Raw genomic sequence first — 15,378 nt, forward strand, 5'->3', positions numbered from 1 at the left:
GAAAGCCATAGTTTGCCAATCCTTGTCGTAACTGGAGATAACCAAGTACCACTGTTAAATATATTATAAACAAGTTCATTCCCTCTCCTGGTTCCTTTGCATGATAGGGAGGAACTGGTACTATTTTAAAGATATGAAAAGCAAGCAATGAATACAAAATTAATTCCAAGTCTTATTCGCTGTAAAAAAAAAAAAAGAAGGTAGACGTCTTGCACCTAAAATATGAGATATCACTATTGGGGAGCACCTCTAAGGTACATCAATCCTTGATTTCTGGAGTGTTTTTTATATTATATTTAACAGTAATTTAATATTATAAATCTGACTATCTCAAATAGTCCATTCTGGAATCAAGCAATATATCTCATAAGGAAAGCCACATATGCCTCAAAAAATTTTATTGAGACATGCATTTTTTTCCATTTTTAAAATTTTTATTGTTATTGCCTGGCCTTCATGCTACTATTTTGTACAGTGTTTATTCTGTTGCTTTATAATGTTTTTAAAAATGAATTTTTAAAAATAAGCTATGAAAGTTTAAGAAGTTTAACATACACATTTTGAGAATCATAAAAAGGCACAAAGAGATATTCTCATTTGAAAAACCTTCTGAAGAACTGAGCAGGCAATATACTATTAACAGTGAACTAACATTGATTCTTACAATGTGCCAGATACTGTTATTAAACGCCTTTACACACATACATTCACATATGCATCATTCACATGATGATCAGAGACACAGTGCTGCTGTCATCCCACTTTACAGAAGAGAAAGCCAAAGCACAGAGATGTGAGGTAACTTGCCCAAAGTTACAGAGTAAATGACAAATCTAAAACTTGAATCCAAGCAGTCTGGCTCCAAAGTTCATTCTCTTAACTCCTGGATTACAATGCCTCTCAAATTATCCACTTGATATCATATATTGAATTAGGATGTCTCTCAAATGCATATATCAAAGGCAAGTCTTCCCAAACCAAGGTGCTGGTTTTATATTCTCTTTTGGGTCCTTCTTTCATTTGGATTTGACTTTAGAAGTTCTGAGTAGCTAATGGGTTTATTAGATACCTTAAACAAAATGCAGTTGAAGATGAGTACTATGGAAGATGTGAAAAATAAAGAATGAAGAGATAGGAAAGAAACTGATTCTGTCATTTGCTATCAAAGTCACACTGGGCAAGGTCTTTAATAACTAAATCTGAACTATCACCTTCAAAATACAGGTATTTCTTTGAAGGGTACTGTGAGGATCAACTGAGATCATATACCTGATGCACTATATCAAAGTAAAACAGTATTTTCATGAGAAAAAAAAAAAAGCCAGTGTCCACTGTAACAAAGTCAAGAACTTAAAATTTGAAGTATTAGTTTAATCTTCTATCAGCCAAATTAAAAGAGAAAAAAAAATCTTGAATACAGAAAATCTATTTTAGCTTTGTCCTTAACCACTCATGTAAAATAACAAAGAACACATGGCCGAATCTTGACAAAATAACCATGAAGCAGACCCATGAAAACCACTAGGTTTCACTTTTCATCTTCTTTACTACTCTGTCAAATTCTCACGAGAACTTGAATTTTCTTGTGGTTTCATTTTAGACTCTGGTTATGAATGTTGAACAATCTTACATGAAGAGAGTAGAGCAATAGTTAAGCATAACTGTCCCCAGAGATTTATTAATCAGCTAATATCAAAGGCACTGACTCAGAATTAGAAAATATCTAGGAGGTAACAATTTTGAAGTTGGTTATGAATGTTGTATAATCTTATATGAAGAGCATAGAGCAACTATTAAGCATAACTGTACCCAGTGATTAATCAACTATATCAACGTCACTGACTCAATCAGAAAATATCTAGGAGGTAACAATTTTGAAACACTTATAAAATTGCTAAAGTCTCTGTAAATATAACGCACAGTGATATATAACATTTTAATAGTGCTTAATACTTGCTGTTCAGTCGCTAAGTCATGCCCGACTCTTTGCGACCCCCTGGACTTCATTTAATAAACAATCTTCCTGTAAAGGCAAGGTACAACTTAACCGGAAAGAATATGAAAGGTAAAAGCAACACCACTGAATGTCAGGTTAATGTGTTTTCAGGTTTCAACACTGTTAAAGTAATGCCTCATGAATTTGCATTAATAAAAGAAACCTCTCTGGTTACATTAACATGGGAAAAAGCCTACATTCTACCTACATTTTTTTCCTTCCCAAACTTTAAATCAAATCATTTACTGCTGTTGAACTGAGCATGCAATCATGAAGGTCATAATTCACAAGTACTGAAAAGAGAAATGTGCCCTCATTCCTACCAATAAAGGAGAAAAAAAAAGAAATTAAGACACTTCAGAATTATTGAAGTATTCTGACTTAATATCTGAATTCATGATTTCACTATACTGTAAGAAATTAACTGTTACATAATTAAGTTATATCTAATAAAATTAAATCATTTATTCAACCAATTTTTATTAAATGCCAAAAAAATACTAGGTTATATTATCTCAATGAGAATAAAATCTCAAAGTACAAAGCATTTTGTGTATAAAGTAAGAGCACTGAAAATAATAAAAAATAACACTTGGCAAGAAGTAAAACTATTAATTCTAGACTGGAAAATACTATTAGATGATATTTTAAATGTGCAAATATTAATTTTAACTCTTCAAATCAATTACTTAACCAAAATGCATTTAAAAATAAGATTTTGTACTTAACAAGTACAAAAAGCTTATAAATTCACATTTACTAGAATTCACCCAACCCCAGGATCAATTTCATTGCTGACCAGCAACTGTAAATCCTCAGGGGCTTGTAACTAATACATATCAGCATAGCTAACAGCAGAAAAGAACAGCTGAGACTCAACAGGTCTCATTCAGTTATGCCTTCACTCATCCATTACAGTGTTTTTAAGAAAACATGAGAGATTTTATTACTCTATTTTTTTAATTGGTTAAATAGATTTTTAAGTATAGACTTCAATAAGTACAGACTAACACTTCACAACCCCTAAGCACCATGCCATCTCCCAAGTTAACCAGAATGCCCAAGAGCATTTACAATCCATAGATTGAAAACACAGGGTATTTCACTTTTTTTAAAACCATCATTAAAGACAGTGAATAAAGGCTTAAAGTAGTTTAACTACATGAGTCTTAAATACTCACTAGCTTGGCACCTACATTTCTAGCATTATCATGCCTAAGAGAAACCTTACTGAGAAAAATGACCATCTGTGATTTATTCCTATGATAAGAGAAAAACTTAAAAACATCTACTGGATAATGACTGGCAGAAAGAAACTTCTGGAAACTGGACATTTTATAACATACCCTTTTAGAAGTAAGGAGACTAACATTAGGCCAAGTAGGGACTCTGCATTAATCCAATTCCTCGTGTCTTTCCTCAGTCAGGCACTTCAATCCTCACTTACAAAGGTTCTTCAAATTGAAGCTATCCTAAGGCATGAGTGACTTACTAAGCCATATGCCAATTGTTTTCTACACTGTGATTAAGATTCTCACATCCCCCAAATAATTACATATAATTGGACAGTTCCTGTGATAAAATAACTGCTCCCAGGGTAAGGTCAATTTACATTTAGTAAATAGCCTCCTCTAATAACCAACCATAGGTCAATAGCTCTGTATTAACATGAGTAAGTTTCTAGGAAAAGGCCACGAAGCTGTGGTCTCAACACTGTATCCTGGTTCAACATTTTCTTCTGTGACTTTCATCATGAACAAAAACAGGTCTGCTTATCTAATCTAAATGTGACCAGTGGATAAGTATAATTAACAATATATACATCATTGAGAATTCCCTGGCAGGCCAGCGGTTAGGACTCAGTGCTTTCAATGCCATGGGCCACTATTTCAATCTCTGGTCAGAGAACTAAGATGCCAGAAGCCATGTGGCATGGGAAAAAAAAAAAAAAATCCACACACACACACACCATCAATTATCATTAGGCTAACATAATATGCCAAAAGTACCTAAAGTTTAAGAGTTAAGTCTGTATCAGGAATAAAAAATTATGTCTCCAGTTCAAAGTGAAGAACTGACTCAGTAGCATGCCATTTGAGAAATGTCTTTAGGTATAACAAAAAGTCAAAAGACTGCAGCTATAAAAACTGTAGGCCATAGGCAGATAAGAAGGCATCAAAAACAAACATCCAAAGTGACTGAAAATCAGGCAGCAAATTGAGAGAACCAGAGATACTCAGCCTGGAGAAGATCAAAGGGAAACACCTTGGCAGTCTGCAAATATTTTGAGACATCATGGTGTAAAAGAAGAGACATGTCCCATGCCAATCAATGCTTCTCAAACTATCTGTCGTAAAGGAATAATTTTATTTCCAATCACTGCACAGCTATAAAATATAATGACAATATCATGGCAATGAAAAATTGCTATCAAAATGTCTAATGAAATGTCTCAGTTTCTCTACTTAATTCACTGGCAACAGGTAAACAGTTCATGGAACCCCACTCTGAGTAGCTTTATTCTGTCTATACCAGAAAAAATGAGTAAATCAAAGGGAACCATTTTATGAGGAGTTAAATTTCAGCCCAAATTCCCAGCAAACAGGCTAGGAATAGGTGTGTCCAACAGTGCAATGGCTCAGGGCACTAAGCTCAAGAAGTTTTCAGAATAATTTATGTCAGATAATCTGTAAAATGGATTTCATTTTGCATTGGAAGGATGACTAGATTAAATCATTATAGACTCTGCCCTAAAAGCTTCTGTGAGGCCAATCAAAAACACAAAATGTAGAAAGGATACATGTATATGTATGGCTGAGTCTCTTTGCTGTCCACCTGAAACTATCAAAACACTGTTAATCGGCTGTACTCCAACACAAAATACAAAGTTTAATTAAAAAAAAAAACCTTAGAAAGTAGCCAAAAAAAAATCAAAGCATACTTTCAAAATCACCTGGGACGTTATTAGGTAAAACATATGTGAAAAGGAAAAAGACTGTAAAAATGACTATGTAAATTGTAACTAAGAAAGCTAATACATGTGAAAATTATTAATAGAGGACCACTACTTTATTAACCCATTACTGGCTACAGAAGTACATTCTGAAGTTGCCTCTTCAAAGTTTAAAACAGTCCTCACTATTCAAAAGCAAAAAATGAGGATTGTTTTAAGAAACATTAAGGAGCACCACTGCCATCTTAAATTCTCACCTGAGTGAGCTTCGGCCACCACAGATTTATCCATATAGCCTCTGCTGTGATCTTATCCCTTACCTAAGTGAACAACTGGCATACACTATTGCAGTCTTTTGTGGCTAAGTTAAGCACCTTCTAGAAGTAACTACATAAACCAGTCCTCCCCAACTACAGGCTTATAAGAGTAAGTGTTCTCCCCACACAGGAACTTTAAAATAGGTGCAAAGTATTCAGCCAAAGGCTACCGCTTGTGACTTCTTTCTGTACACCTTCAGCCCGGCCCCACATACACACCTCCATACTTACCTAATATCCACCAACTACATCAACTTCTAGCCTTTTGATGCCTTCTAGGAGAAGGCAATGGCAACCCACTCCAGTGTTCTTGCCTGGAGAATCCCAGGACGGGGGAGCCTGGTGGGCTGCCGTCTATGGGGTCGCACAGAGTCGGACACGACTGAAGTGACTTAGCAGCAGCAGGTGCAGATGATACAGAGTAGTCTACAGGATCTTATAACAATCAAGGGTGGCCTAAATCAGGGATCTTCACCACAGGCTTTAGAATTTTGAAAGGATGTCCCCAGGAGAAAGACTCCTGTAAATGCACTTTACATATTTGCATTTAAAGAATTTTTTCACAGCTACTTTGGTATACTGTTTTCCAAATTTCTGATCTAAAATATCACTAATGAATGACTTATTCTCTTGAAAAGAGCGAGTATCAATGGTGACATCAATAAAACTAAAATACAAAAGTAAACCTGCTATAGAAAAGAAACAGTGAAACACACACAAAAATAATAGCAGATAAGTTAAAGTGATAGAAAAAGAAAACTTATCCCTCAACATAAGATTTTTAAATCACAGTAAAAATCCACAATGTAAAAATCATCATATACTTGCCAAATTTCTATTAAATCAGAAACAAAATCTATCAAAGACTCACATTTAAACATGAGTACTTAGACTGTTATCACCCTGTGAAATTTTCCTGGAATGTTAAGAAATCACCTGTAATAAACCCTTTTCCACAAGTTCTTTCAGTGGCGTGAAGACTTTACATTTTTTAAAGTATGAGCTCCAAAATAAATTTTCAATTCTGAGAAACGTTTGAAAATCACCTGTTTTGTCTCTCAGTATTCTGTAGCTCCCTGTGGTCCCTTTTCAGATGTTTGGTCAAAGACGTAAAGTATTCTTTTAAAAGATTCTGGAAAGGTTGCTGTTTCTCTGGACTAATTATCTCACTAGGAGGAAAACTCAAATTAAACTTCTCTGCAGCACTCTTTACTTTCCTTGGTACAAGTCCAGCAATATCATCTCCACAATGTCGACAAAAACTAATCACCACAGAAACATGAGTATGGGATTCCCGATCAGCATTAATAATATTTTTTAGCTGTTCATAGATTAAGGAAAGACCTTCCTTGTCAGTGAAAATCCCAACTATTGTCAATTCTGCAATGAAACGCAAATCAGTTCTTAACTTGGTAATGTTAGGTGTTTTCTCTTCTTTCCTGGCTTCAAAATGTTTTTTCCAAACCTGAAGAAGTGATGGGGCAAAGTCGGCATAGCGCTGGTGAAAGAGCGAGCATAAGTGCACAGCACAATTCACGTCAGATATTTTTAGCTTTGCTTCCACAATAGAAGCGACAGCCTCTGCAATGTATTTGCTTAAATTTAGGCCATTAAAATCATGGGACAAGGAGTCTCTCTGTTGTTCTGTAATAGTTTTTAGTTTCTTGACAAAAGCGGTATTTTTCTTCAAACTTGAGTCTAGTCGGCTAAAGAAATTTTCCTCTGGTCGGTTGTCTGGAGCATTTTGGTTTTTGCTACGAAGTTCTTTCCTCAACTGATGTCGTTCCCAAGCTTCCTGATGAAGCTGAAGGGATTCCTCTTTCTCTCTATATAAAAAACAAACAAGTAAGTAAGATACCTTGTATATTTTGAAGCATAACTGATGAATCCCATAAGAGTGAAAGCCAATGAAAAATTAGAAAAGCAAAAAAAAAAAAGAAAAATTTGAAAAGCAACAGAATCCAAGAGGAACAAAAAATGCAAAAGGCCCTTTCATCACTTTAAAGACACCTGATTAATGACCAGATAATGAGAACTCATTCTACTGATAACACCAAAAGTGGCAGAGTGGAGCAATTTTTAATAACTAGATTAAAAATCATTCTGGCAACTGGCAAGCTAAATGAATATAACTTTTTACTTGTCAATTGTAACCCAATAAAGCTGAAAAATATAAATGGATAAAACAGGATTCTTAATACAAAAAAACAAAGTAATATGTTTGGGAAAATATAAAACCTAAACCAAATAAAAGCACTGGGGAAACAGGGAAAAAATTCCACAAAAAAATAAAGAACAAAATTACAAAAGAATATATTAAAATGCTTTGAGTTAGGTACCATTTTCCATACTTTAGCATTAAATAAACCGTTCTTAATAAAAGTACCTTTCTTAATAAAAGTTTAGGCCTTAAAATTCAAGTATAATTAAAAGCTCATTTAGGAACCAGAAAAACTATAGGATAAAAGCACTTTAATAAAAGGTTAGCAGACTCAGTTTATCCTGAGAAGATTTAAAATCAAATCTGCTTATGTTTCCACTAGAAAGATGGGACATGTTTAAACTGCAGAAGTAGTAAAATAACTCAGGCAGGAGTGGGAGAATGAGGACAATCTGAGGTTTCTGAGACACCAAAATATATAACTTTAAAATATAAATTTCTAACAAAACAGATTTTCATCTTTCTAAGATAACCATCCCTGAGTTACTCTATAACTCTACAATTTTTCCACTAATAGCTACAATATGCTAACAAAGAGTTACATCTATCACTGAGAACAGGGACATGAATCCCTTGAAGCCTCCCAGCCACACAAAAACAAAATCAGCAGTGAGAGTGCTCGTTAAGAGAGTATAACTCATTACTGCCATGCATTCAACAACTCAATTATCATCTTTACTAAAAATACTTTAATATATAATGAATATATACACACACAATGAAAACATTTATACTTACCTATTTATATATTTACAGGTGAATAATATGATGCTTTAGAATACTCAAGAAAAAAAAAGGGGTAATTGCAGATGCTGGGTAGATGGGAAGGGATACTAATTTATTCCATTCTATCTTTTACATGCTTGAATTGTTCCAAATAAAAAGTTGGCATTGTGGTTACTATTGTTTTTTTAAAGCTCTTTGTATCAGAAGGGTGAGAGAACAAAAGTTACAGTGAAATGAAATATCCTTCCAATTATTTTAAGTAAAATAGAAAATAAGCAAGAAATTCTCAAGAATCATAGTTCTGAATATTCCAAAACTATTGCTTTTCAGACCTAAGACTCCAGTTCCTCATTAAAAATAGTTACTGAAGAACTTTGGTAAGTAGGTAACCGAGCTGTTCAAGAGATTCATAAAAATTCATATTTGCAAACAGCTTTTTAAATTACATATACAAAGGGAAGAGCCCATGCACTACTGGATTAGGTCTCATGCACTGTTCATCAACTGTCATTTCTGCTACATCCTGGTAGTCTTCCTAAGAGGACTACCTCGTTTTTCACCAGTTCATTATATCACTTGCACAGATTTACAAGGTTACAAACAGATTTTCATAAAGATAAAAAAGGGAAGCATTTTGGAATTGTACTTAAAGACAATGGTTTTAAGGTCAGCCTAACCCAGGTTCAAATCCCAGCTGCTCAACTATTTACTGTGACCTTAGGCAAGTCATTTAATCTCTTGAAGCTTCATTTTATTAATTCACAAAACAATAAGCTTACTTCATTAGGACTGCCTTAAAGACAGGTACTGATACAACTGCAGAGTTTGGCATATAAGAAACTCAACAGCAGCCATTAAGAACTGAAGATTTTCGGGAATTCCCTGGCAGTCCAATAGTTAGGACTTTCACCACCAGGGCCCAGGTTCAATCCCTGGTCATGGAACTAAGATCCTGCCAGCCACACAGCATGGCCAAAAAAGAAAGATTTTCAACTTAGAAAGATTACATACTATAACATGAAAAAAAGATTTTCTAAAAAGCACAAACAGCTCAAATTGCTCCACACCTCAAAAAAATATTTATTAAAGGTTACTATTATTTAATTTCAAGAGTTAAAGCACTGAAATCATGCCTGTAGTCAGTGAAATTAACAGAACAAGTAAATTGAGATACTCTCAACTCTCAAGCAACTGCACCTTGCAAATTTTATTTCAAATAATCACTGTTTTTCCAAAACATTCCAATCTTCCTATTTCTATACATTAACAGTTAGAATAAATGTTCTTACTTCAACTGGGCAGCCTCTTCTTCCTGCTGACGTTTCACCTGTTCTTCTTGCTTCTTTCTCTCTTCTTCTTCATGTTTCTTTTTTTCTTCTTCCTCTTTTTTCTTTAATTCCTCCTCTGCCTTCACCTTTTCTTCTTCTTTTTTCTTGCGTTCCTTGTCTTCTTTTTTTCTTTTATCTTCTTCCAGTTTCTTCTTCTTATCTTCAGGGACCTTAATAACCTCCTTCTTGGCAGTAAGCTTGATCTCCTCTTTTGGTTTCTCCCTGCTGCTCACTGGCCGCCTTTCACTGCAGTCTTTTTCCTTGCTGTTTAGTGAAGATTCTTTTTCTTCCATACTTGCTGGCTTTTTACGCTCAGCTGGCATTATGTTACCCAAGACAATCTGTAAGAGTAAAAGAATGTCAGCATTATAATTGCAGTGACTTTTTTTTTTAACTAATGTGACACTACTTTGTTAAGTGGAACATATTAATGCAACTTGGCAACTGTGAGAGATTAAATAAAATGCATACAAAACAAATACTATTTCAGTGATAAAATAAATCACTGATCATATCCTATATTCTATCATTATTAGTTATGCTTATGTCTAAGCACTTTCTTTCTACTTTTTAGTCAGAAAATAGTCTCTACAAGAAGTAGAGAGCACAATATAAGGAACCTCCATGTACCCATTACATTCAACCACTATCAACTTCACAGGTGATATTAAATGACATATCATTTAATCATAAATACTTCAGTACTATCTGAGAACATTTTCAACCAGTTTCACCCACCATACTTCATAACCACTAAGAAATGCTGGTGACACTACATCATACAATATTCAATTACAAGTATTTAAGTGGGACCATAAACGAGCTCTTACCTTCTACGAAGCAACTAATAAAATAGACAAGACTAATAAATTTCATCTCATTGCTCTAACTGTATCAAACACAAAAACTGCTAACTATCCCAAACTAGACTAGACCTTTCATCTCTTTATTAGTAGTCAAAATTAGTCTATAAACATAATGATTACTATAAATAATACCTAAATTAAATATTCTGTTCTATACTTGCCAATACAAGAGCCACCAGCCCAGAGTTTCCCAGCCTCAAGAGTACTGACATCGTGGGCAAGAGTTCTCTGGTGGGAGGAGGAAAGGCTACCGTGTGCACTGCACAAACTGTAAGCGAAGCATCCCTGCTTCTACACAGTAGATGCCAGTATTGCCCCAGTTTTAAAAAACAAAAATTACTCAGACATCACCAAATTTCCCCTGGGGGCAAAAAACTGAAAACCACCACACTAGCCACACATGGCTACTTACACTGTAAATTAATTAAACAGAATCTGAAATTCAGTTCTCCATCACTATCCATAATCCAACTGCTCAACTCCACATGCCACTAGTGGGTACAACATCAAACAGGGCAGATATAGAGCATTTTCATCATTATAGAAAGTTCTATTGGAGAGCACTGGTCTATAGTACAGCCTCCATATAGTTAACTGGAATAAACTCTGGAACAAAAAATGTATTCTCCACCAAAATTCATGATTTCCTTTTCTAAAAATACGTGTCTACTTAGAGCTTAGTGTTCTCATGTCATTTCTTTTATGGACAATACTTCGTTTTAACTTCTAAATCATTTGAAAGTTGTACACAAGAAAATCAAAATACTTTTCATTTAAGAAGTATAGAATTACTTAAACTACTGAGGGTTTTTTTATTTTAAGCTAAAACACAGTACTCAAGTATTTTCAATATATGTTTTAAATTACATCAATAAAAACTATGTTAGCAAACAAAACATTTGCAGTAATAAATATTTTATAAACACAAAGCATTTATTTCAGCCCTCTAATAAAATATTACCACAGAAAGACAATCTAAGCCAACTGAAGCACTTTCAGTGATTTTTGGAGGCACATGTCATAGTCTGTATCTTATCTCAGCCACCTCTTCCTTCCCCTTTTCTGTTTTATTCTTATTCTCCTCCACCTCCATGTTCTATGCATTTTTTGGACAATGACACCCAAAGGCTTCAGATAACCCTATTTGTGAAACTTAAACAAAAAAGGGCTGTTAATCCTGTTTAAACAATCATTAAAATACATAAGAGCATAACTACTTATTTATGTGGCAAGACAGTGTTAATATTTATATTACCTGGGAAATTTAGTATCAACTTCTCACACAGTTTCAATACCCACCACTGTCCTAAACTGACTGCCCTAACGCAAGCAAACTTTCAAGAGCGAATACTAATAGCTACTAGCTACTTCTCACAAAGTAAACATTTTACATACATTATTTCATTTAATAATAAAATCTTCATGAGATAAGTATTATTTTCCTTATTTAATAAATGAGTAAAAAGAGACCTGACCAAGTAACTTGACCAAGGCTTCTACAGCTAGTGACAGAGCTTAACCAAAGTTATTAAGAATCCTGAAGAGGATGCAGCTAGAAAACGTGACAAGAGATACTGACTACACAAATCAGAATTACATCTCTCAGAGTAGAAGGAGTCCCTGATGATGGTTAAGCAGTTTCTACATTATGTTTTAACTTTTGGCCTATTCTAGCTAAAAGATATGGGGACAGGTAATTCCTAGGTAATCAGATAAACTTACTTAGGGATATCTATAATTATATGCAAAAAAAAAAGTTTTATACAGATTTTGTACTTTCTGATGTGAAGCTGCAACAAGCAACACTTCAGCTAATACGGGAAAGCACAGTTCTCAGAATATAAAAAAGAATGGTACCAAAATTTATAATATCTCATTTATGAAGACAAAATTAGACACTAAGCTCTGTTAAAACATTAAGGAACGTACTTGGAATCTGACAAATTTATAAAGGATCATCATTTATCAGCACAACAGTCCCTCAAATTTTTGTGATTTTCCACAGTACTCATATATTAGACTTTTAAACGTCTTCTATATCAAACTGCAGAAGTCTTTCATGAATTAGATTCTGCTCTAGAGCAAAGGTTCTCAACAAGACCCTCAAGTCTTGGCAGTGGTATCTTCTTTGAACCATTTCATCCTTATATTACAAACATATACCCAAAGTACACCTGAAACTAAATTTAAATGAACAAAAATATGATGAAAATTTTAAGGTTCATGTAAAGGTAGCAATGCACTATGAGAAAATAATATGAGCTTTAAAGTCAGTCAGACTTATAACTTTGCAAACTCTACAACCTGCTAGCTATGGAAACAGGGCAATGTAACTTCTCTGAGTCTATTCATCAGTAAGATGGAGATACTGCCACCTCTTACAGACGTCTTAAACTTCTGTAAGTCTAGAAGAGAGCATGAGAGCCATTCAACAAATGCTTATTCTCTTTCACAGAGAAAACTGAAGAGTTAAGCCTAAAATAAGAATTGTTTAGAGTTAGGAGTACTAGATTTTAACTACTCCAATTCTCAATTTTTACACTGAGTGAACTGCCCAAGATTACACAACTAGCTTAATAACTGGGTTGAGACTCTGTCCAGTGCTCTTTCCCCCTATATAACCTAAGACTTAAACAGTCAAGTAGGGACTTCCCTGGTGATCCAGTGGCTAAGACTCTGGGGGCTAGGGTTGGATCCCTAGTCAGGGAACTAGATTCCACATGTTGCAACTAAAGATCCCTAAAGATCCCACATGGTGCAGTTAAAGATCCTGCATGTCCCAACTAAGACCTGGTGAAACCAAATAAATAAATATTTTTTAAAAGCCAAGTAAAAAATACAAGCTATAGAATTCAGATTAAGTATGTATTTGTATCACATCAAATTTCAAATGTGAAACTGAGCATTAAATTATATTGTGAAATGCCATTTCACATTTTAATAAACTCATGCTTTAATATTTTACCTCAAGTCTTCCAAATAAAAACTAGAACTTTTAAATAGAGTCTGTAAGATAAAAATTAGTGATCTTTTAATTGGAATATGATTAGCTCCCACAAGCCAGTATAATTACATTCACACAGTTATTAAAAAGGAAGCCATGCTTTAAAACCACCTTTCTGGCTCCCAAAATAGCGTCCTGGCCCTTGGGCTGTATATTTTATTTGGTTTTCTAAATATACCCTGAACTTCCAGAAGAAAGTAAAACTACTTTACTAATAAAACAGGTACTTTCAATGGTCCGTTGGGAGAGTGCAGAGAAAGGGGTGTTTCCCTTTAAAGCTATTTATCCGCAAAGTACCATATGGGTTATGTATGAAATCACAATGAGACTGCTCTGAAAATGCTCCAGAGTGAAAGAATGATATTTAATCTTTACATTCTGGGTTATTCATTTAAAATGGTCTAAGGGCAGAACAGCACAAGGGCATTACCTCCCAGTCTCTGACTTTAAAGAACGTTCTCAGGAAAAAGGACTCAAAGTTTTTACAAATTCCACCAGAGTTCAAAAATGGTTTTTTTCATGAGTCGTACAGTTCTTCTAAACACTTAATAACTCTGCTAAAGGGGAAAAGTGAGGGAGAGTTTTCCTCAGGTCTGATGCATCACTGCGTGCAAGTCCTAAAAGAGCAAGAGACCCGATGGTCCGGTCCAGACTGTCCCCTCAAACTTATAAGCTGGCTCTGCTCCGCCAACCAAACACCCCGCGATCGCCTCTTTAGTTCAACAGGAGGACCGGGAAGCCCGGGATGAAGGCAAAGTGAAGAATTCTCAGCCCATGGGACTAAAACGAAGTCCACCCAGGAATGCCTGCCCACCACTCTCCGATCCACCGAACCCCGTCCCCTGCACCCTCTTCTCCCACAACCCCCTGCTCTCGCTCCACACGCCTCAGCTCCTCTGGCTTCCTCGCCACAACTCCCCTTCCCACCCGGGTCCACGGTCACCTTCGCGGACCGTCCCTGCCCCAGCCCTAACTTCGCACCCCACACTCCCTCACCGCCGGAGCCCGACACGCTCCGGCCGGTCTCCCGGCTCCACATCCTCCCACACACACACCCACCCTCCCCATTTCCTCGCCCTCGCTTCCCTCCCGGCTCCCAAAGAGCTCTCCCCAGCCTCCCCTCGCTCTCCTCCACACCCCAAACCTCTTCACCCCGCCACGGCGGGCTCCCCGCCTCCGGCCCCGAGGCCCACCCCGGGCATATGAGGCAGGCAGCCCCTCGACAGCCTCTCCTGCCTCCCTCCCGCGTTGAAGGGAGCCTCCTGAGGAAAGGGGTCTGAGGAGAACGACGCCGGACCCGCGGTCCGTCTCCTGCTCGCCGTTCCCGGAGCGCTGGGGTGCCGAGTAGCCTCACGGGTCCCCGGGGGAGTAGGAGTCCAGGCCGGTGCCTCCCAACCCCGCTCCCTCCTGGTCGTTGGAGCGGAGGGAAAGGAGGTTCCCCGGGACTTACCTCGAGCCTGTTGTCAACATTAGCCCCGGGTTTCCCAGCACCAACTCCAGCGCTCGGGCTCTCCCCTCCCCTCCCCCCACCTAGCTCGCAGCCGAGGGCCCGCCTTCCCTCACCTCCCCCTCCTCCCTCCGCCCGCCGGCCCTCCCGTCCGCCACTCACCAGCGCGGCCAGGCTGAGAGTGGGGGCGGGGCGGAGGACGGCGGAAAGGAAGCAGCTGTCCGCACTATTGCCAGGTCGAAAACAGTCCGGGCTTCCCTTCCGCCGGCATTCCCTCGCTCTTAGCTTAGCTCCGGGGCGAAGGATCGCGAGTGAATGCTCAGATAGGTGCCACACACACAGCGGCGGCTTCAAGCTGCCCAACTAAAGGGGAGGAGCTAATTTTTCAGACAGGCAATTCGCAGGGCAGCCATAACCTGCACCTCCAGCCAGGGCCTCAGCGGAGGGGAGGAGTATTCAGAGGCCCGGAGGCAGGAAGTGGATTGGTCGCCAGGAAAGGGAAAGCGCCTGAATTGGAGGT

General features: G+C 37.1%; 1 protein-coding gene across 1 annotated transcript in view; it reads right to left on the bottom strand.

The window, feature by feature from the left end:
* The window catches only part of UPF2 (UPF2, regulator of nonsense mediated mRNA decay), a 95,670-nt gene extending 80,702 nt beyond the window's left edge, over nucleotides 1-14,968 (bottom strand). The window contains exons 1-3 of the mRNA XM_027560211.1: nucleotides 14,862-14,968; nucleotides 9,503-9,882; nucleotides 6,313-7,092 (exon numbers count right to left, since the gene is read on the bottom strand). Coding sequence (XP_027416012.1) covers nucleotides 6,313-7,092; nucleotides 9,503-9,864 — 1,142 coding nt within the window. The 5' untranslated portion in view covers nucleotides 9,865-9,882; nucleotides 14,862-14,968. The remainder of the gene's footprint in view (nucleotides 1-6,312; nucleotides 7,093-9,502; nucleotides 9,883-14,861) is intronic.
* Nucleotides 14,969-15,378: the final 410 nt, after the last annotated feature.

Source organism: Bos indicus x Bos taurus, chromosome 13 (assembly GCF_003369695.1).
Source record: "Bos indicus x Bos taurus breed Angus x Brahman F1 hybrid chromosome 13, Bos_hybrid_MaternalHap_v2.0, whole genome shotgun sequence".
NCBI lineage: Eukaryota > Metazoa > Chordata > Mammalia > Artiodactyla > Bovidae > Bos > Bos indicus x Bos taurus.